Source organism: Strongylocentrotus purpuratus, unplaced genomic scaffold, assembly GCF_000002235.5.
Source record: "Strongylocentrotus purpuratus isolate Spur 01 unplaced genomic scaffold, Spur_5.0 spur5_scaffold_4, whole genome shotgun sequence".
Taxonomy (NCBI): Eukaryota; Metazoa; Echinodermata; class Echinoidea; order Camarodonta; family Strongylocentrotidae; genus Strongylocentrotus; species Strongylocentrotus purpuratus.
This window is the reverse complement of record NW_022145610.1, coordinates 3,961,423-3,985,253: the sequence shown is the minus strand read 5'-3', so window position 1 is coordinate 3,985,253 and position 23,831 is coordinate 3,961,423. Positions and strand designations below refer to the sequence as shown.

Sequence of the window (23,831 nt, the reverse complement as noted above, 5' to 3'; positions counted from 1 at the left end):
GAGTGAGCATAGACGTTTAACAATAAATGAGTATCTGAAAGAAAACTGCAAAAATGTGACATCTGGCCGTTCGAATATTGATTAGCATTGGAGTTATCATTTGGCTCGTCCATTATTTTGGAAGAAAAGGAGATGTATCTTGATTGTGCTTGTCAAAAACTATGCAGACCCGAAACTAATTATACAGCTCAATCCTTCTCATGGTTTCTCACTCAGAATGTCTTACAGATGCACACTGTTCATCAACTATTAAATGACCACTTGCTCTATTTTTGGAATATTCTTAATCGGACATTTTAAAGGTTAAATTAATGTGCCCATCCTCGTATGAAAGTTCAAAACTTGATCATAGTTTATGTTGGTAGAGTATATATATTTGTTTAATCGATATACATTTCACTATATTTTAATGAAGGTTTTTGAACGATAGAAAGTGTCCACCATCTTTTTTTTCTCGCCGATTTTAGATTATGGTAGTGATACAGTGGGACAGCAGTGGCAGCACTATTTTTTTCTCTTTTTTTTTCAATGTTTGGTCCCATTTATTCCATCAGTGAATATTTCTGTTAAGTAATTGTTTGCACTATGGGCAGGATAGGGAGATTACAATTAACCAAGTCGCATAAACCAAACTGTGGGTTATTGCAGAAACAATATTCGATTCAATATAAACATTCAATTTCATGTAAAGGCAGATAACGGTAGTGATAAATCAAATGCAAAGAATAGAAGTCAGCAAAGAGAGAGGGAGAGAGAGAGAGAGGGACCACTCCTGATGAAGCATCTAATCACCCTTCTCTTCCTAACATCACTTTGCAATCTTTAGTCCGGGATAGGGCTAAATGGAAGAAGAAGAAGAAGAAGAAGAAGAAGAAGAAGAAGAAGAAGAAGAAGAAGAAGAAGAAGAAGAAGAAGAAGAAGAAGAAGAAGAAGAAGAAAAAGTAGGAGAGTAGGAAGAAGAAGAAGAAGAAGAAGAAGAAGGAGGAGGAGGAGGAGAAGAAGAAGAAGGTAACCAAAAACTCATCATCTTTGTCTTTACATGGATAATATGTAAAAAGACAGGAGCATCAAGTGACAGGGGTGTATCAACTTCTTTTCAAGATGCCTTCCCTCACCCTATCTGTAATAGAATTCTCTTTCTTCCTCATGTTCCAATATTTCCACTTTCAAAATTTGATGAGAGGGGAGGGGTGGTGGGGCATGTTTCCCTGGTGGTTTCAATCACCCCTTAGCTACACCACTGATGATAATAATAACTTTTTCATGCACTCATTCATTTACATTAAACGATATTTAAAACTTCATTTTGGTTCAGCTTATAATTTAGTTTTATTTCTGTATTTGTAATTCATATACATAACATACTGAAGAAATGAGACAAAATTAGTACAAAAAACAACAACAGTGTCATTTTAAAGAAAAACAAGATCAAGAAGGAGAAGTTTGTTGGTTAATACTTCTTATATAGCTTGAATGAATTGACTGATCAACTGCAACATTTCCATTTTACCTTTTAGCAATAAAATAAAGTCTAAAGTAACATAAAATGATTTAAAAGTAATGAATGAGAAGGCCTGGGAATGACCTTTGTACCAAGTATGCTGGAAACATCCTATTCCTGATGCATTCAATGTTAGACCATTACCCTAGAATTGTTATTCTTTAAAATAAGATACATACAAATTTGATTAATTTAATCCAAATCAAATTCATATACATGTACATCGTAGCATATATATAAAAAGCATACCAAAAAAAAAGAATTCTTTATGCAATGCTACTTAAAACAGTTTTAAAGAAAGTGCCCCCAAAATGGCTTGTATAACTTTGTACAATATGCATCTCAATAATTTGTATTTTGTGGATTTAGTAACCCTTACTGCAAAATAATAACTTTAAAAAAAACATAGTTTCAATCCTATTGCCGCAACATTTAAGTGTTGCATTTTACAAGTATCTCAATGATTGGGGTATAATGTGTGTTCATATCTATCATTTAAAAACAGTGCTTTGAAGGCTTGAACAACTTGATGATAACACAGTGAATTGGATTTCAACCGGTCTTCTCATTACAACTTATTTTAACACACAAACAAACAATTCCAAAACAGTCACACATACACATAAATTGAAGAAAAGTGTCTTAGTGAAACCTGTGAAAACTTTTTAACCCAGTCCCCTCACCTCAAACAAAAAAAAGGGGGGGGGGGATAGATTTTACCATCAGCACTGTTCCAAAACTACGATCCGATTTCGAAAGAATTTGCAATGGCATTTTTGACATGAACATTCAAACATGTAAAATCATAATGACTGAGAATCTGAATAATTATATGGTTAATAAAATCTAAATTTCATGGAATTTCAAGCTTCCTTGGGGAAGAGAAAGGCTAATCGGCTCAGAATTGAAGTAACGTCACACCAGTCGTGCACGATTGTCTACGATTTGAAGATAATCTGCTTTTATTCTGACTACATATGTAGAAGAGATAAATACACTAACGTTCCTATCATTGGAACTCTTATCATTATTTAGAATCACCATTTTTGGGGATTACAGGAGGATTTTATAGTGTGTGATGAACTTTAGAGCCCTGCACTCTTACTACCCAGGCTTCAGCCAAACTACCATGATAAGGTGCTCATGCATTGCAAGCATTAAAGGAATTGACCAGATACCCACTAACTATACCTGGGTGAAGAGAGGCAAATGTTGGTTAATGTCTTGCCAAAGGAAATTAGATATTGTTATCCACTAGACCAAGAACCCTCTACTAGTATAGTACCGGGTCTTATGTGTTAAAATGCATCTGAGTGAGAAGTAAAACCATTACATAATAATCATTATATACCGATCACATTACCGCTTTACGTAATTCTCCATGTGCACTAGATCAAAGAACTTAAAGTCAAATTGGCTACATCATGGTGTGCTCGTGATCCAATGTCTATATCGAATCTCAAAGTCTCTCAGTTCACTTCTTGTGGAAATAATCCTCCGTATGAGGGAACTTTTGGGCGTCGTAATCCGGGTCCTGTCGCAGACGTTGCCTGATGACGCTCTTTATCTGCTCATCGCACGCCTCCGATAGTCCAGGGCTTGTCTGGATATCGTTTGCGAAGCGCTCCTCACTGGTGACAGGACTAGCTCCCACTGAGCGTACCGCCCTCTGTAGGAGGTTTGAGACCAGGGGTCGAGTGTCGTGACCTACGGCTGGTTTCCTGTCCTGGGATAGCTGGAAACATAAAAAGCAAAGAAAAAAGGATAGAATCAGTCTATGAAAGCAGTATTAAACTTTTAAATTTCATTATCTCTCTCTCTCTCTCTTTCTTCTATATATATATCTCTCTACAAATGTATCTCTCGGTCACCCACTCAAACTCGTCTTGCCTAAATTGCATCTTGCATGTAACTGAACTTAAGGTTCCTGCATCCAACAGAAAATGATGCTACCCAACAACTGGTTGCAGTAGTCTCGATTTCGTCCATTTTTACATAAATGTTTTTATACAATCGTCTTTTTTCCCATCCCACACGGAGCGCGAAGTCTCCACTTATCACACGATCCCCGAAAATATACCCATCAAAAAAAATAAAAGGACTGTCTCTGTTTTAGCATTGAGGGTGTGTTATTTGCACAGGGGATCAGGCATGCCACACAGAAACAGACCACGCAGTGGACTAAGGGTGCGTTCAAGCGACACTTTTTCACCCGAGAAACACAGTTTTCAAAGACGTTTAGTTTGAAACACGGTTGCGTTCAAGCAATTTCAAGCGATTTTTTGTTGGTTGTAAAAATAAACGCTTCAAAAACACAAACATGAAATGCTGAAAAAGATGTGTTTTGTAACGTGATGCTAAAAATTGCTTGAACGCAATGGAGATCTCAATCATGATTCTATGATGCATTAGTTTATATTGTGGCCGACATTAAACCGTAAAATAATTCAGAAAGCACGCGCCGAAGTTGACTTATACTTTGTGGGTGAAACTGCACAGTGTGATCCGCAGTGGCTGGACTTGATATGAGCGAGAATCAGCGTTGATGGAAAACCGCTTGAACGATCTCCCGCAGTAACCGCGTTTTGATTTGTGATTCTAGCTTCAAAAAATTGCTTGAACACACCCTAGATTGCGGTTGCCAAGAGACCTGCAGGTGGATCATAAGAGACTTGTTTTCTGGGAGTCCCTCAACCTTTACCCTGTACCCTATTGACTTCTCCCAGCATGATGCTAAATACAAAATGACAAACTTAGACCCAGAAAACATCTGCTCATGCATTTCCGACTGCTTCGGTTTGATAGCATATGCAAGAACATGACTCTGTTGAAAATTGAAGCAAGCAATTTAACACCACTGAATGAGAAATAAGCTGATAAATTGAAAGGAAAATTGAGAAAAAAATTGCTTGTGTAAAGTGAGCTGTTTAATACCGTGAGATGGAAATGTTTAAAATGGAATGCTTGTTGCAAGCGAGAGGATATAGTGATAACGAAAGGAAGGACTACTACTATTGACAAGGCACTTATTACATTTCATGTGGATGCCCAGCATGGATGAGAGAAGAGCGAAGGACAGAATAAGAACTAAGACCTCCCCCCCCCCCCACAAGGAAAAGAAAAAAGTTAACAACAGAGTAGTCCTTCCTTTTGTTAACACTACATGTATATCCTCTCGCTTGAAACGAGCTTTCCAAGACAAGTATGTTAGTGTTGCCAGAAGCCTGAACACACTAAGAAGTAGGATGGTCCATCCAAAAGACCAAATTCTTAGATAGGAAAAGACAGGCATTGTGTACAATTACTTGCACAGATTATAACAATTTGTATGTACTGGAAACTGGCAGAACTCTTAATGAGCGATTAAAAGAACACAAAAGAGCCCTCAGATTGAGCAACCCATCCCATTCAGCTTAAGCTGAACACGCCCTCAAAACAGGACATACTGTAATATTGGATGGGAGGATGCCCTCATTATTGACTTTCAAAGCAACTTCTGGTCAAGAAAAGTGAAAGAGCCAATATGAATTAAGAGGATTAACCCTACACTAAACGGGTAAATATCGCTATTCATAAGGACCGCTATTCATAAGGTTCGCTATTCATAAGGTCCACTGTTCATAAGGACCGCTATTCATAAGGTCCGCTTTTCATAATTGGAGAAAAGGGTCATTATTCATAAGGGTCGTTGTTCATAAGGACCGCTATTCATAATCAAAGAAGAGGGTCGGTATTCATAATATTAGAAGAGGGTCGCTATTCATAATACGAAATCGGGGTCGTTATTCATAAGGGTCCCTATTCATAATATTACAAAAGGGTCGTTATTCATAACACAGAAAGAGGGTCGCTATTCATAATGCAAAATGAGGGTCGCTATTCATAATACGAAATGAGGGTCGCTATTCATAATGCAAAATGAGGGTCGCTATTCATAATACGAAATGAGGGTCGCTACTCATAATGCAAAATGAGGGTCGCTATTCATAAGGGTCATTATTCATAAGGGTCATTATTCATAATCGATGAAGAGGGTCGCTATTCATAATACGAAATGAGGGTCGCTATTCATAACAAGAAATAAGGGTCGCTATTCATAATAGGAGTAAAGCGTTGCTATTCATAATACATAATGAGGGTCGCTATTCATAATAAGAAACGAGGGTTGCTATTCATAATATGAAAAGAGGGTCGCTATTCATAATAGGAGAAGAGGGTCGCTATTCATAATACGAAATGAGGTTCGCTTTTCATAATAGGAGAAGAGGGTCGCTATTCATAATAGGAGAAGAGGGTCGCTATTCATAATACGAAATGAGGTTCGCTATTCATAATAGGAGAAGAGGGTCGCTATTCATAACAGGAGAAGAGGGTCGCTATTCATAATACGAAATGAGGTTCGCTATTCATAATAGGAGAAGAGGGTCGCTATTCATAATAGGAGAAGAGGGTCGCTATTCATAATAGGAGAAGAGCTATTCATAATAGGAGTAGAGGGTTGCTATTCATAATACGAAATGAGGGTCGCTATTCATAATAGGGTCACTATTCTTAATAGGAGTAGAGGGTCGCTATTCATAATACGGGATGAGGGTTTTTATTCATAAAATGAAATAGGCCTAAGCAATATCCAAAATGCTCATAACAAATGGAAATATTGGACGGAGGACACCCCCAAGGCGATACATGGCCCTAAATATTTGTCTTGTTTTTAAGTAGGTATGAAATTTGTTATCCAATGTTGTAAACATAATTGAGAATTTAAATCAATAATATTTGAATCATGAAACATCCTCACGCTCACCTCCCCTTAATATTTATTTTCGGGGGGGGGGGGCTGAGGTGGTTTCCTTATTATATATATGGTCTTGTCACCAAAGTAAATTTTCTTAAGTTTGACTATCAGTTGAGGGGAGGGGGGGTCGCACAAGGGGGACAAATTACGATAGGATTATGTGTGTGTTATTTTTCCCTTTTTTGTCACCACTGGAGCGGGGGAAATATTTTAGCTAGATTAGGGGGATGTATTTTTATATAATTATCAAAGCTTAAAAGAAAATATAGGCCTACTTTAAAAAAAAGACATAATGAAGGGGACGCCACCGTTTGCATAATGCTTTACGGTCGCAAAATCGTATCTTATTTGACTTTAAATCTTGAAAATCTTACTTCCTTACTTATGAGGAGAAAAACAAAATCGTGCAATATTATATATTTACGAAAAGCTTGAATATTGTATATAATCTAACTCTCTACAACCAGGGGCGTCGCTAAGGGGGGTGTGGGGTGCGACAACCCCACCTGTCAAGATATTGTCGGTAAAATTGCGCTGCTGTCGGGAAAAATGAGAAAAGGGGGAGGGGAAAAAGGAGAGGGAAAGGGAAAGAAAAGGAAAAGAAAGGAAAGAAAGGAAAGAGAAGAGAAGAAAGAAAGAGAAAAAAGACAAAGACGAATGAGAGGAAAGAAAGGAAAAGAAGGAAAAAGAAAGAAAAGGAGAAAAAGAAAAAAGGGGATTAAAGAGAAAGAGAGAGAAGGGTATGTTTGGTGGAGTCGCCACGTCGAGGGAGCAAGAAAGATACGCATAGATAATTTTGTTGCTGTGTCGGGTCCGCTGTGTCGGTATTCTTGCTCGATCTTCGTATACTATATTTATGTAGAAGTTTGAAGTCGGTGAGATGTATTAAGTCGGTAATTTTTTTTCCCCTACGAAGTGTGAGTTTTTATCGGATAAAGAAACATTTTTGAGAATTCAGACAATGATTAAGATTCGCTCGAATCGTCCGAATCGTCTTCTTTGTCTAATATTTTAATGAAACGTTAAAGCTTCCGCGCTTTAACGGGTTATTTTCGTTTCTTTTTTTCTTCATTTTTCGAATGCATTTCATGAACTAATGTAGATGAAATGAAATGAATGAATGTTGATGATGTGGGAGGAAAAAGGAGTTACCTAAAAGTCATTTCGAATATACTGAAATAACTTTCCATCTATCACTGTACGTCCCATATAATGTACACTAAACACTCATTACATGTCGTGGGAAGTTTAAAAAAAAAAGTAGAGCAGCAAGCCACATTCCCCAATACGCGCATACCTCCTAGTTAATTTCAAACAGCTCATCAATATGTAAGACCTGAATTGACCTCAATGCAAGCAAGCACATGCGCCTTACTAGGTAAACCATCTGCAAGTAAAGCATTATACAATGTACTAGGTCATCATGGAAGTTCTAGAAAACAACAGGGGAGGGATCAAAATAAGCTTTGAAGGGCCACTTATACGGGGAAAATGAATTCAGACAAGGATTAAGAGTAGTGAACGGTACAACTAATCGTCTTCTTTCTCTAATATTTTAATGGAACGTCAAAGCTTATGCGCTTCGCACCGGAAGGGGGGGGTGAAAATAATTTCGCCCCTGGCCCCGGATTTATAGGGTTAAATTTGTAGACATTGGGACATTGGCATTAACATATATATATATATATATATATGTTAATATATAAATGGTAGCTATTTTTGTCGGTATTCGGTGGCCTCTTCACCCCCCCCCCCCCCCTGAAACTGAAAAAGGTCTAGCGACGCTCCTGCCTACAACCCCCTTTTTGTCGCTTCCATCCTTTGCTGAAGGTAAGGGACATGATAGATCAACCCCTTGATGGCAACACTGCTACCCCCCAACCGCGCACCCCCCCCCCCCCCCCCCCCCCCCGTGAAACACAAACAGTCTACGCCATCTATGAACTAATTGGACGAGAATTGTCAGTTATATGTACTTGTACCACGGAAATACTGCTGGGAGGGTAGGCCGAATGGTCGGACGGGGGGGGGGGGGGGGGGGGGGGGGGGGGCACGCCTTTTTCTCTTCTTTTGTTCAGAAATGTTTTCAATATGTTTTCAATAAATGTTTTCTGCAAATATTCGGGGCCATATGGCCCCCTCCCGCCTACGCTACAGCCGTGGGGTATCCCCTATCCATTATTTCGCCTACTAATGTTTATTGCTTATTTAATTTACATTTTTTTTTAATGAATTGCAACCCTTATAGCGTATTATGAATAGCGACCCTCATTTGGTATTATGAATAGCGAACCTCTAGTCGTATTATGTATAGCGACTCTCATTCCTTATTATGAACAGCGAACCGCTAGTCCTATGATGAATAGCGACCCTCATTTCGTATTATGAATAGCGAACCTCTAGTCGTATTATGAACAGCGAACCTCTACTCCTATTATGAATAGCGACCCTCTTCTCCTATTATGAATAGCGACCCTCTTCTCCTATTATGAATAGCGAACCTCATTTCGTATTATGAATAGCGACCCTCTTCTCCTATTATGAATAGCGACCCTCTTCTCCTATTATGAATAGCGAACCTCATTTCGTATTATGAATAGCGATCCTCTTCTCCTATTATGAATAGCGACCCTCTTCTCTTATTATGAATAGCGACCCTCATTTCGTATTATGAATAGCGACCCTCTCCTCCTATTATGAATAGCGACCCTCATTTCGTATTATGAATAGCGACACTCTTCTCCTATTATGAATAGCGACCCTCTTCTCCTATTATGAATAGCGCCCCTCATTTCGTATTATGAATAGCAACCCTCTACTCCTATTATGAATAGCTCTTCTCCTATTATGAATAGCGACCCTCTTCTTTTATGAATAGCGAACCTCATTTCGTATTATGAATAGCGACACTCTTCTCCTATTATGAATAGCGACCCTCTTCTCCTATTATGAATAGCGCCCCTCATTTCGTATTATGAATAGCAACCCTCTACTCCTATTATGAATAGCTCTTCTCCTATTATGAATAGCGACCCTCTTCTTTTATGAATAGCGAATCTCATTTCGTTTTATGAATAGCGACTCTCTTCTCCTATTATGAATAGCGACCCTCATTTCGTATTATGAATAGCGACCCTCTTCTCCTATTATGAATAGCGACCCTCATTTCGTATTATGAATAGCAACCCTCTACTCCTATTATGAATAGCGAACCTCTTCTCCTATTATGAATAGCGAACCTCTTCTCCTATTATGAACAGCGAACCTCATTTCTTATTATGAATAGCGACCCTCTTCTCCTATTATGAATAGCGACCCTCTTCTTCTATTATGAATAGCAAACCTCATTTCGTATTATGAATAGCGATCCTCTTCTCCTATTATGAATAGCGACCCTCTTCTCCTATTATGAATAGCGATCCTCATTTCGTATTATGAATAGCGACCCTCTTCTCCTATTATGAATAGCGACCCTCATTTCGTATTATGAATAGCGACCCTCTTCTCCTATTATGAATAGCGACCCTCTTCTCCTATTATGAATAGCGACCCTCATTTCGTATTATGAATAGCGACCCTCTTCCCGTGTTATGAAGAGCGACCCTTATAAGTAATGAACCTTATTTCGTATTATGAATAGCGACCCTGATTTCATATTATGAATAGCGGTCCTTATGATTAATGACCCTTAATATGAATTATGAATAGCGACCCTCATCTCACGTTATGAATAGCGGTCCTTATGATTAACGAACCTTATTTCTTTATGAATAGTGACCCTCTTTTGCCATTATGAATAGCGGACCAGGAAGTATGGGAATTTACACGTTATGAATAACGGTCCTTATGAATAGCGGACCTTATGAATAGCAGTCCTTATGAATAGCGAATAGACCCCCACTAAACAGGGACTCTGGGTACCTACATGTATTGTCACCTATCTTTGATCCAGTGATTGCAAGACACCAGGCTGCACTGAGAAAACGTATGACTGATCACTTAGCTTGAGAAACTCTACAGGAGTGGATGAAAGCTTGCCCACAAACTTGAAGTTTGGTAGAAGCTTTAAAAATGACATTACATGTATATGATTATCCCCAGTCGATGACGGGTTTTCTCTATCTTTCCGTAATTTGTTTCTCTCAAATTATTGTTGTTGCTTATATTAATACCAGCTTATTATCAGGGTGGACTCTCCCAGGACCTTTAAACACTCTTATTTAAAGACGGCTCAACATACTTGCATTGGAAATTCCAAGTCAAAATTTCTGTGATTTTTTATCTTTCTGCTCATGTATAATGCGTGATTCCTAGCAATCTGGATCAAAAGATAACGCACAAATCGCCACTAAAAGCTAAAAGGAGACACTGTCCCACTATGGTTCAACATCATAGCACCGATCACGCATCTCTCACCTCCCAACCTATTATTCTGATGACAAACATGAGAATGCAAGTACATGTATTGTAGGATGTCAAAGCCTTGGAGATATTTTATTTTCCTTTTGAGGATTACTCATTGTTGTTCTTCAATTTCTTTTGCCAACTTTACGACCCACTTTGGTGGCTGTAAAAAAATAAAAAGCCCTTAAACTTGGACCCAAACACTAAAGCTGACTTCAGGCTACCGGAATTCATCATATCATGGGTTCAGAGCAAGAAGAGACTAACTCAGTTAATAGTTACCCATCTGGCTCTAAAACAGATGATATTGACTATAAAAGAATCATATAGCTATACGATAAGCCAATAAATTTTACCTCGTCTGAACATGGTAAAAAGAAACGTAAACAAAGTTTGAACAAGGCTTTGAACAAAACAAACCTGTTCCAGTCTATATCATACAACTATTATTGCTTGAAAAGAATTCTTTATTTCTTCTTTCTCTTTTTTTCTATGGGTGGTTATTTTGTTTTTGTGGTTCATATGTATATTAATTCAGATTAAAAAGGCTATTGGCTCAAACCCTTCCGGCAGTGTAGAGGTAGCATATAAATTATTCACACCCCCTTTTTTCCCCTTTTTTTTCCTTTTCTTTTCCTTACTCAAGAATGAACGGTTGACTTGTTGATTTAGGGCCTACGTGGAATACTTTTAGATGTCACGTTCTCAAAAAACATAGATTGGGACAATCAAGTTTTCATGAACTTTAAACTTAGTAAGGGTTCATGTATGTTGTATGAATAATTTAGTAATCTCCAGTTTGGATTTCTGTTTCATGCTACATTTATCATTAAGATTTGGAATGCTATAGCCAGCAAGCTTCTTCTTCTTCTGTTTTGGCTCGATTGCAATTAACTGCATCAAATTCATATATCGTACCACATTTCCAACTTGTGTTTAACAAATGAACATGAACAAATATGTGGGACCTATTAAATGGAGGAAGGAAAATTCCTATTTTAGTTGTTTTTAAACGTAATTTTGCTTGAAAAAAAGAGAAGGAACAGTTCAAAATTGCTTCTCTACTGGTAGGAGCTTTTTATTTTAGCATTTGCTCCATAAAAGATAAACAACTGAACAACATGAGAAGTCTTATATCCTTTTTTATGATCAGCAGCAATGGTTGTCACCAATGAATTTTGTACAAACGTCAAACTTCTCCTTGATTAAATTCAGAGAATTTCTAGAAACACTGCAGAATGGTAGAAAAACAAATCAGTGGCTGGCATTCCACATCATATAACCTTGCAGGTTACAAAGTCTTTGGGGAGGCATAACTTATTGTAGAGGGGGAAACATAAGGAATATATATATATTTCTCCTTCTTATTTGAGTGATTCCACTTCTGATTGTGAAGGACTGTGTCATAAATACTAGATGAATGGAAACAGGTGGTATTAAAAGGAGATTTGGAGGGCACTGGGTTTCCTTCAAACTTTTAAAAGTGTTCCTTAAAGGGACCAATAAGCTCACCAAAATAAAAATTGTACGTGTATGTCACATCAAGGTCACATTTCAAAATGTTATTCTGAGACATTCAGGACTACAATTAAATAGCATAAATGAAGAGTAATTAAGATTATTCATTCTACCCACTTCTGGACCCTGTTTCATAAAACTATATTGCTAATTGTTATAAACTACTGAAATCATTGCATTTGATTGGCTGAGGGTAAATTTGTCATAGAATTTCAACATTTGGTATTGATAAGGAGTTGTATGAAACAGATGATATTCAAGCGCAAACATATAACTTCCATGACTTTTCGAGAGAATAATGTTTGGATAAAGCAGTATTTTTTAAGAGTGAGTTTCAAGATTTTGAAAATGCGATTGCTGTCGGTCCTAGGCACATTTCAATAGTGACTGTGTTTACTAACTTTACTCCGCATATAAAGCCCACAAATATATTCGAGAAAAAAATCTAATTATGAGCATACTGTAGCATACAGGAGTCTATTTCATCTGTGTATCATGTGTTTACAGCCGGAAGGCCAGTATATGAGTTAACACCCTTCTGCCTCCAAACGGACGATATATATCTTAAAATGATAATGTAACCTGCACATGATTTTCAAGCATAAATGTTAATGATGAAGGCTGGCAGGCACACATGGAATGCCAAAATGAATCTAGCATTACAAAACTGTTAATTGTATGAAGCCAAGAAGATGGAGTTTGTGATAGCTTTTATCAAAGCTCATCTCAAGTTTTGGTAAATGGTATCATAGGCTAAACAAAGTACTGGTAGTCAAATGTGCCTTTAAGTGCTGTACGTAACTACGTAGGATTACAATGATATCACTTTCTTGCGAATTCAAGATATTCTGTTATTTCAAAACAGCTATAAATCAGCACAACTGAACTCTAAGAAAAGATTTATTAGAATTTAAAGGGCAATCCAACCCTGGTAATAATTTCATTTGCATGAAAGCATAAAAATAAGAGAAACAGAATGGCAAAAGTTTGAAAAAAATTAAACCAATAATGAAACAGTTATGCAAATTGGGAATTTGGTTACAGGATTGTGATGTTTTCATGTGGTGTAAACAAATATCATACATTTTTGGTTTTCTCCTATTAAAGGTAATACAAAGTTTTGGTATGGGGGTAATGAATTTGGTCCAAATGAACATATTAGATGCATATGCGGTCCTACAATATTCAGTGATCGTTGTCGCGGTTGAAAATCGTGTCTAAAGTTATGAAATTGTAAATAATAAACTCTTTATGTTGTATAGCTCCCTCTCAAGGTCAAGATATAAATTAAGCTATAAAACGATGTTTCTTGACTAAAATCTACCGATTAGTTGTTCCCGTTCGGAAATTATATATCACAACTACATATTCTGAAATTATCATGGTCTCAGCTACCATTGTACGGCCGTAGGCGCTATTTGAAATTTATCAAAATTTACCGGGAGTACCGGTAAGTTTTTATATTCAATTTTTCTCGAAAGCAGTAGTAGTTTAGGGGCAACATTTTCTAGTGCTTATAATACATCCACAGGGGCATCCAAATATATCAAAATTGTAAAGAATCACTATCCACCCAATTTTCAAAATTTCCCAAAACTTTGTATTACCTTTAAAGTGCCTTCTCCCTTAGGACCCTGATAAAAAAAAAATGTAGGTAGCAATATTATAGAAGATTCTCTATTAAACAAAAGACTTTCCGAGGTCATATATTTTGAAAAAAATTGACATATCTTTACTCATTTTGAGTATTGGAACAAAGTGGAAAGTTGTCCGACAATTTGTCACAGTGAAACTGCTGATTTAACCAATTTGAACTGCCCATATGTACCGTACATATAATAATGATTAAAACTTTTAAATATTTATAAATTGTTCATGTTTAGTCTGATTTTGATCAAACTCCCACCAGTCTGCTTCTCAGATTTTTTCTGCTTTTTAAAGGTATTACAAAGTTTTGGTATGGGGTCATGAATTTGGTTCAAATTAACATATAGGATACATGCGTTCCTGTAATATCCATTGATCGTTGTCGCGATTGAAATCAAGTCTAAAGTTATGAAATTATAAATACTAAACTCTTTATGTTGTATAGCTCCCTCTCAAGGTCAAGATATTAATTTAGTTATGAAACAATGTTTCTTGACTAAAATCGACCGATTAGCTATTCCCGTTTGGAAATTATATATCACAACTACATATTCTGAGATTTTCATGGTCGCAGCTACCATTGTACGGCCATAGGCGCTATTTGAAACTTATCAAAATTTACCGGGAGTAACGGTAAATTTTTATATTCAATTTTTATCGAAAACAGAAGTGTTTTAGGGCTAATTTTTTTAGTGCTTATAATACATCCACAGGGGCATCCAAATATATCAAAATTGTAAAGATTCACTATCCACCCAATTTTCAAATTTCCCAAAACTTTGTAATACCTTTAAGGTAGGATTTCCCTTTATTCATACCTGTAGTGCCCATACAAGTCCTAAAACTGGAATCTTACTTTGGTGGTTCAAAGTGTCTCCCACTGTCTCTCCCTTATAACAAATTATCATGGAACTGGAAGTACCATTACAATTATTATAGTATTAATGACTGCTTTGAGAGAAATAGTTGTTTTATTACGCTCAAGGGAAGGTTAGAATTGTGCTATTACCCGAGGCGTGCCGAGGGGAATAGCCCAATTGTAACCTTCCCGAGAGCGTATAAAAACAACTATTTCTCGAATATTAAAGCAGTCATTAATACTTTTATATGCCGAAAAAAAATAGACTAAAAAATAAAAAATAAAAAATACTTTTTTTTTTGTCGAAGATGAGATTCGAACTCTTGCGTACAAAAGGTGATGTATCTAAAGTCAGCGCCTCAGACCTCTCGGCCATCGCGCGTTGTTAACATGCTTGGCAGTTTTGTACAATATATACATTAGATGGATTGAAACCGGCTTCGCGTGTGATGAATGCTTCGCAAAAGCTCCATATACGGACTCTTCTTTTACTTTTGCAATGCATATTGGCACGAACTTAGATCAAGATCTATCGGCAGATGTTGTTTTTTTTTTTTGGAAGTTTATTTTCGTCTTCATGTCAACAATGCAAGATAAAATTGTCGGTAAGATCGATCGAGATTCAATTGTATTGAAATTACCGACCAATCCTTCGCACACATACGGTATCCTCCATCGCTCAAACCATTTTTTAACATGTAAACCTATGGGGTAACCATGGAGGCTGACCAACTATTTTTAATAACCATGGTTATTAAAAATATTGAAATGTTTTAAGCATGTTACCGAGAATTTTACAGGAACAGTTGAAGTTTATGAATGCAATTCGACCAATCAGATGGCTGGATTTCTTAAGTGAGGTATATAATATGATATACCACATATATAGAGCCATTGTAGTACTGTCTATAATGGTAGTACAAGTACCGCGGTAGTGCTGTACTAATGATATTGGATATTTATATAGCGCACATATACACATGCATGGTGCTCAAGGCGCTCCAACTATTATCCCGATTTCCGCGCTCACAGCATTCAAGGAATTTCTTCCTACCAGTACCCATTTAACACCTGGGTGGAGAGTGGCAAATTTAGATTAATATCTTGCCAAAGAATACTAGTGCCATGGTAGTACCATGTTTTTTTTTTGGTAAGGGCTACATATTTGAAATGATTCAATGTGCCCCCAAAGAAAAGCGGCAATATCCTGACATAGCAAAAACCACCATTCACTACCTAAAGTATAGCACCTCACACGTTCTGGTCTCCTGTTTCCAACCCCATAGACTCTACACATAATAGTAAGTGGGCATGCAAACCAAGTGGCTTCTGAAACCACTCTATAGCTAGAAAAAACAATCTCCAACGCTATAGAGATTTCTTTCATCCACTTTCTTTTTACATAGCCAATGCCCAATTATATATGATTTTGTTTTCACAACATTGAACCCACATATAAGACTGGCACCACTTAGCTCTGAAGTCAACTGTACAAATAACAGGTGGCATAGTGCATTCAATGTGATGAGACACTGCTTCTACCACTCTGCATGTACTATTCTTTGGTGGCTGCATGTGTACCTCGAGCTTCTTGCAGCGCACACAGACCAAGTGGAATCATATGACTCTGACAAGGGACATTGCTAGGTGAAGGGGGGGGGGGGGGGGACGTAAAAAAAACACCAGTAAACTTCTGCAGTTTACAATCCACATAATTTGTATGAGAACAAGCCGTAAGAGGCAAATTAAAAGAAAATCATACTCCCACCACCCCTTTTTGGGGGTCGTTGGTAAATTTTCAGTCTCTCCTCCCCCCCCCCCCCCCTCCAATTCAAAATAGTCTAGAGATGCTTAATTTAGGCCTATGAATATCAAATTTTTGGTTGACATGTGATGTATCAATGTGTGCTTCATGTTGTAGTAAGGATTTACAGGGTTATGATGTCATATCTCAAAATTAGGGAAAACATTAAAGTGTGGATCAAGGGAATATTTTAAAGATGGAAAGGGGCTTGCTATCACAGAGAGAGAGAGAGAGAGAGAAAGATTCTGAAAAATTGAAATGAAATATGGGGGATTCAATTTTAATCACACTTTTGAGGATTCAGAAATCAACTGCAACAGGTGCAGAAACACAAACTATTCTTTTCTCTTTCTCTCTCTCTCTCTCTCTCTGTCTTGCTTAGAGCCAATATTGTATTCACATAATGACCTCCTAACGTGTAGCACAGCCACCCAGTAAACTTCAACTTTTCTTTCAGAATGTGCACTTGAAAAAATCAATCCAATCCAATCCAATCCGGGAATTTGTAGAGTGCCAATATCTAGAGGGTGGTTTCACAAAGATATCCCAAGTTGAAGTTTTTTAAAGTTTTTTTAAGTTGGACTTAACAATTATGGAAAGCCTTTAGCATCTTTGAAAATATTTTATTATATAAGTTATTTTGAAAGGCATGAAATGTTGATTCAAATCATTCATATTTTCTACTATCAAGGAGATTTCATGATGTTGATGTGGAATTTATGAAAAGTCTAAAATAATTGAATTTTGGCTTTTGAATGTATTTTATTTTCATGCTACATGTACAAATGGCTCTCCATAATGTTTAAGTTTAACTTAGAGTTAAGTTTGACTTGGGATCTTTGTGAAGCACCCCCTGGTTGCCTAGTTGAAGGCAATGTGTGAGACTGAAAAACTTCTTAACATGCCATCCCTGATTCACCTGGGAAAGACTGGGAAACAGTGGTTATAAGCAAAATGAGTCTAAGCATGTCTTTAGCTGGGTTTTGAGAGTAGAGGTCACAAGAGCAAAGGTCATGAGGTCATCACAAAGGTACTAAAAGGTTGGATGGGCCTATGAAATTTAAAGGACATCCACTGGACATGTACATGCATGCAGCAGTTCAAATTACAAAAATGTTTTCAGGCCATAGATTTACTGTATGATTCTCTCCCTCCCTCTCTCTTTCTCTCTCTTTCTTTATCTCTCTGCATACTTTAAGAATTCCCTATATCATAAAGCATCTGTTTATCATATTTGTTTGTAATTTTCATTCACACTACTGGCAATTCATTTATAGGTACTATACATGTACATAGAGGTTTTTTTTAATTCATATTATGAAATAGTGGAAAAGAAAATATATGTAATTGTTACCAATCTGAGGAAGAAAAGGGAAATCCAACAACCTTAATAGCAAACAAAACAACAAGAAAGAAGAAAAAAGTAAGAGCAGCAGAAGATGAAACTTTGATCAGAATCAAATCAGACAAAAATTTAAGAAAGATATGGATCTTTGAAAGTTATAATCACTATAAATATAGAAGCTTCAAATTGGCTGAATCAGTAATATCTCTGTGATGTTCCAACACATACAATGAGTTAAAAAAAAAAAAAAAAATCAAAATGTTTCCCTCAAGTCTTGCGCACATTTTGATACCATTTTCGTCAAAATCGGATATACCTGTAAGGTGTTACATAACAATTAGTATGCGCATGTCATCAGAAAAGTGCTATAATTGCATATATTCATGTACAAGCAGAAATGTGAAGATATGAATTAGTGCTGTAGTCAAACGTTTAACCGTCCGGTATCCGACCGCCCATGGCGGATTCCGTTTTCAATTGGACGGTTTCGTTTTCCCGTTTTTTTTTTTTTTTTTTTTTTTTTTTTTTTTTAATAATTTTTTTATTTTATTTTATTTATTTTTTTAAAATTTTTTTTTTTAAAGTTTCGATTTATGCCCCTCCACCTGGCACTATGCCTGGCAATGTCTCCCAGCTCAGTAATCGGTGTGATGACTTACCACTTGGAAACTAGAAAAACACTCCAATTTGTCTGTCATCTTGGTTTGAAAGTAATCTTTGTAATAGATCTCAATATATATTCATCCAAGTTTAACACATGGTGTAACACAAGGTTCTATCCTAGGTCCTCTACTGTTTTTAATTTACTTTAATGATCTTACACATTATTCTAAAACGACATTGTTACTATTATTTGTGACTAGTTCACAAGCACAAATCGGCGCCTTCAGTTAAATCACCTTCCAGCTTTTTCACACGGCTAAAAAAAAAAAAAAAAAAAAAAAAAAAAAATTTTTTTATTTTTTAATTTTTTTTTTTTTTTTAAATAAATCGTTTAACCGAAAACCGTCCGGTTTTGACAGGCGGTTAAACGGAATTGGAGATATCCGTGATGTTACAGCACTAATATGAATTGATATCAAATTGCTTTAATATGTTTCTCGGAGTAACTTGATGTATTCCAGAACAAAAGAATACATTAGAATTAAAACAATAGATATAATAAGAAATAAAAAACAATAAAATACATAAGAAATAAATAGTTGAAAATCGCATCAAATTTGCATAAATTATCATTATTAATTACATCAAATAACTATTTGTGCTAGAAAAGAAGTTTCATATGAATAATGAGTTTCAACATTCAAAAAGTGGAGTCTGACAATTTTTGTAATGATTCTAGTTCCCTAAATATAGTTCCAGATTTGATATTCATGAATTCATTCATAATTTATGCAAATTAACCTATGCATTTTCAAATATCATAAAAATAATGAAACCTCATGAATTTGAGATGAAGGGAACATCTATTCAATACATTTTTCAAGATTCTTCACAAGTCTACGGACAAATATGTAGAGTTTTCTGTAAAATGCATAAAATTAGCATTTTGCATAATTAATTAGGCTATAACGACAAAAATTTGCATAATAGGAAAAAAATAATTATACCATCTTGTTTGGACATTCGACGGCCGAGATCATAGTCAGAGGGTGCTCAAAATAGCCCAGTACAGTAAGGGATAATAGTCCTAACAACGCAGAGTCAACCTGTTTGAAACGTTGAGCCCCTCGTACTACCCTTCCTCTCCAACCGGCGCTATAGTTCTCTTTAGAACTATAAGCTCAAAGAAAGATTACAGACATTCAGGACTCCCCAATCCTCCCCTCTATCTCACATGGTGTAACCGTAAGCCTACTGTATATCTACATGCAAGCCGATACTTATAAGCAGCATTTCTTATTGTTGGTCCGATATATTTCTAACTTTCACCATTCATTTTCTCTATTTTTTTTCTGCTTCCATACAAATGAACTTATTAAAAGGGTTGGATTGCCCTTTAACCTTTAGGACACTCTAAACTGCTTTGGGTGAAGTGAAATATTCATAAAATTGCTGTCCTGAATATTAAGTAATAGAAGGACTGATTGATTGTACGTACCTTAATTCTCTTAGATGGCATGCCAGTGAGATAGGCATCACTGAGGGGTGCCTGAGGGGTCTGGCGTCTTTGACGAGTGATGTCCTGCGTGATTACGGGTATCCACTCCTGCAAGGGAGATAAGACAGAAACAATGATGTATAGGTTCATCAATCTAATCTGCCAATACAGTGAACCTGTACATAAAGGCCGCTCAAGGGAGACAAGCAAAGCGGTCTTTATGAACAAGGGATCTTTGTATACAAGTTCCTGTAATACATGTTTCAATGGGAAACAATTTTCAACGGTACTTGGAATACTTTTCATGGTTGAATCCCTTATAGCATTGTGGTCTCTACAAAGTAGCTCATATTAGTGAAATGATGTTTTGTATTCAGGACCACGGAAAGAAGATATCATAGGGAACTTTGTTATACATGTCGGTACTAAAAGAATATAGTATTGTAAATAGCAAAATGACCTTCTTCTAATGAGACTTAGTCATAATAGGGCTCTTTTTAATGGTGCTCCGACATTTGCTTTGGTGACAATTGCTACGGGCTTAGTTCCATCATAAGAATAGGGTTAAGGTTTGATTTTGGGTAGAGTTTGGTATATTCCTGGGACAGGTTGAAGTTAGGAATTTGGTTAGCTTAGGAAATTACCAGTCAGAAACTGCTGTAGGAGCAAGTGTCATACAACCCTTCATAGAAACGTTCCAATGTATTATGTCTCTTTTCACATTTTTCTCTTTTTTAAAATATCTAATTCTGCTTATTTTGGATAGAGAAGCAAACACTCAAACAAACAAACAAACAAAGAAATCAACACCGAACAAATAGGACTTAAAAAAAAGGACTGAGCACATAAACAACAGCTCCTTGTTTGTCCCCCTCATAAGACAACGAGAGACACAGGCAGTCAGAGAGAACGAGAGGGGGAGAGGGAGAGGGGGAGAGACAGAGAGACAGAGAGAGCTCGAGACAGACATACAGATAGACAAACACACATACAAAATTCTCCATGGCCAAGCCCCTAAATATCTTTCAGGTTTGATTTCTTTACGTTCTTCTAGTTCTTTAAGACCTCTTCGATCATCATCAACCCTGCAGTTAACCCTCGGACCTTGTACCGTTACAAAATATGGCGATCGAGCTTTCTCAGTAAATTCCCCCATCCTTTGGAATAAATTACCAGCGCACTTTCATAATATTCATTCTCTTGACCAATTCAAGTCCTTGCTGAAAACTCACCTTTTTAATTCATAAACAATATTCTGCAGTTGTGAGTCAGTCAAAGGAGGTGCACACCGTCTTATTTTTTTGTTTGTTCGATCTTATGTTTGATCCTATGTTTGACCTCTTGTATGTATGTTTGATCTCACTCTTATCTTATTTTTTATTATTATATATGCATGATTTATTGAATAAAGATGTATAAGTTGTTTGTTTATTATAAGTTTTGGTAAATAATTGTTTAGTCAGAATATGGTGCGCTTAGAGACACCATTATTAAGCGCCTTATAAATATTGTGTATTATCATTATTATACAAACATAGAATGGGATCAAGACGTTGACTTACCGGATCAACATGAGCTTGCCAATTATCAGCATCCATAGCCAGGGCTTCAGCTGGACTGCTTCTCCTCATTGGTCTGGCTGTGGGCCCACCTATAGGGATTGCTGCTGGTCTAGCTGGCTGCTGTGTGGGTGCTGTGCTCCTTGCTCCAGGGGAGGGGTCTTGCACAGCTCTGGCTGGCTCCTGCACTTCAATGGCATCCTCAAATTCCATCGTCTAAAAAAAGAAATAAAGACAAAACATGTCAGACTACATCCCACAGTGACAATTTCTTGTTTAGTGCTTCATGTGATCAAACATGTTCCCACTAAGAAACTATTCCTTCACTCGTTTTTAAATGTTTGATATTCCGCTTTTATATAGCGCTTACTACATCGATGATGTCTCCAAGCGCTTTACAGATATATTATTACCCGGTCATCGGATTCAGGCAAACCCGCACACAATGTATGCACATTTCTCACTGGAGAGCATTCCAGCCAGGCGTCTTTTAAGCGAACACTTGCCCATCTAACCACTTTAACTTTTGCATCCTACCGGGTACCCATTTAACACCCGGGTGGAGAGTGGCAAATGTAGATTAACGTCTTGCCAAAGGACATTAGTGCTGCGGCAGGACTGGAACCGCGTACCTTGTGATCTGCAGTTGGGTGACTTATCCACTAGACCACAACACTTCTTGATGTCAGAGTAAGATAATCTTTACTACTTTCCCCATTTGCAGCGAGCCAATTGACTGCATTCTTGAAATCAGCTGATTTTATGGACAGCCAAGTTGCAACCTCCATCTATACCCCACTTCAGTGTTTCCCTTTGCTAGCTCTAAATTATTTCAAGTCTACTCTCAATGAAAGTAATCAATTAAGATCTGTTTTGGGGCTGTGCAGTCAGTGGTCACTTTGAGTGATCTTTTTCAAACAAATAGAAATTAGCAATATGTCATTTTGGAAAAACACTTATCTGTATCCTCTGTCCTGTTTATTTCAAAAAATGAAAAGTAACTTTATAAATACCAATGACTATAGTCTTTCAGGGTTTCATTTTAAAAAACTTGTCATCAGTGACAAATAACAGTTTTTGTTATAAGCTAATGAGATTTGTCACCGATTTTTGTCATTTGTCATTGCAAAAAGGCTTTGTGAACAGGTCACTGGTATAACTACAATGTAATAAGTACATAAGAAATTCTTATCCATTCATTTATTCTTTGAAATTTGACTGAGTACCTATGTCCTTTGGTACTCTCCAGCCTGGTGTGGTAAATGGGTACCTGGTAGGAATTATACCTAGACTGCTTTTAGCTCCTTAGAGCAGCCTGGTGTGGTAAATGGGTACCTGGTAGGAATTATTCCTAGACGGCTTTTAGCTCCTTAGGGCAGCCTGGTGTGGTAAATGGGTACCTGGTAGGAATTATTCCTAGACTGCTTTTAGCTCCTTAGGGCAGCCTGGTGTGGTAAATGGGTACCTGGTAGGAATTATTCCTAGAATTCTTTTAGCTCCTTAGGGCGGCTGGGATATAACCAGGGTAATAATATTACATTGTAGGTGCCTTGAGCATCCCCTAAGATGGGTGTGCAAAAGAAATGTAGCTGTTCTTATTATCATTAATGACAGGGAGGCATATGCTGTCAACAATTTTGCACTTAAAGCCTGTCTGCACTAGTTTGGCCAGGAGGGATTAGACCTCCCAGCGTGGTCACTGACAGGTGGTTATCAAATCAGCTCTAAAGCAACATAAGAAAAAGAGGATCATGGGGGACCAACAGGGTACCGCTTAGGCATTGTTTGCTCTATAGAGGGTGCAAGTAGCTACAAGTAGTGCAGTCCCGCTTTAAAATAATATTCCTGATAAACTACAAACCTCATCACTGCTCTCTGATTCCCTGTCCTCCTCTCCACCTCTGCCTCGTGCCATGCTGCAGCTATCCACTGGCATAGCAACGGATGATGGGGTAGATTGCACTGGGTTTGAGGTTGTTGTTTCTACTCTGGCCGCGCTCTCCTGGGCGGCTCGAGGTACTATACAAATTTAAAAAGCAATGATGAAAATTGTTACCTTTACAACTCATTTTATGTATGTTATTTCCACAGAAAAAAGATGTCAGTCAGGCACTCAATAGTGTCTGGCAGTGAAGTCTAAATAGTAAACAGGTTTCCTTGCATAATTTGAAAAATAGGACACTGCTAACCTTTAAATTTCACAGACAGGGCATACGTGACATATTCATAATTCCAGCAAAGTTCTACAGAATTTGATGGGACAATAGTACCTTCAACGTTGATTAGGCAATACAGCAA

The 23,831-nt window shown here is 37.1% G+C and overlaps 1 protein-coding gene across 1 annotated transcript in view; it reads right to left on the bottom strand.

Annotated features, from left to right (window-relative positions):
- Positions 1–1,976: 1,976 nt before the first annotated feature.
- The window catches only part of LOC754825 (large proline-rich protein BAG6), a 46,898-nt gene continuing 25,043 nt past the window's right edge, over positions 1,977–23,831 (bottom strand). Inside the window, exons 21-24 of the mRNA XM_030997011.1 lie at positions 23,395–23,552; positions 21,537–21,749; positions 19,975–20,082; positions 1,977–3,236 (exon numbers count right to left, since the gene is read on the bottom strand). Coding sequence (XP_030852871.1) covers positions 2,976–3,236; positions 19,975–20,082; positions 21,537–21,749; positions 23,395–23,552 — 740 coding nt within the window. The 3' untranslated portion in view covers positions 1,977–2,975. The remainder of the gene's footprint in view (positions 3,237–19,974; positions 20,083–21,536; positions 21,750–23,394; positions 23,553–23,831) is intronic.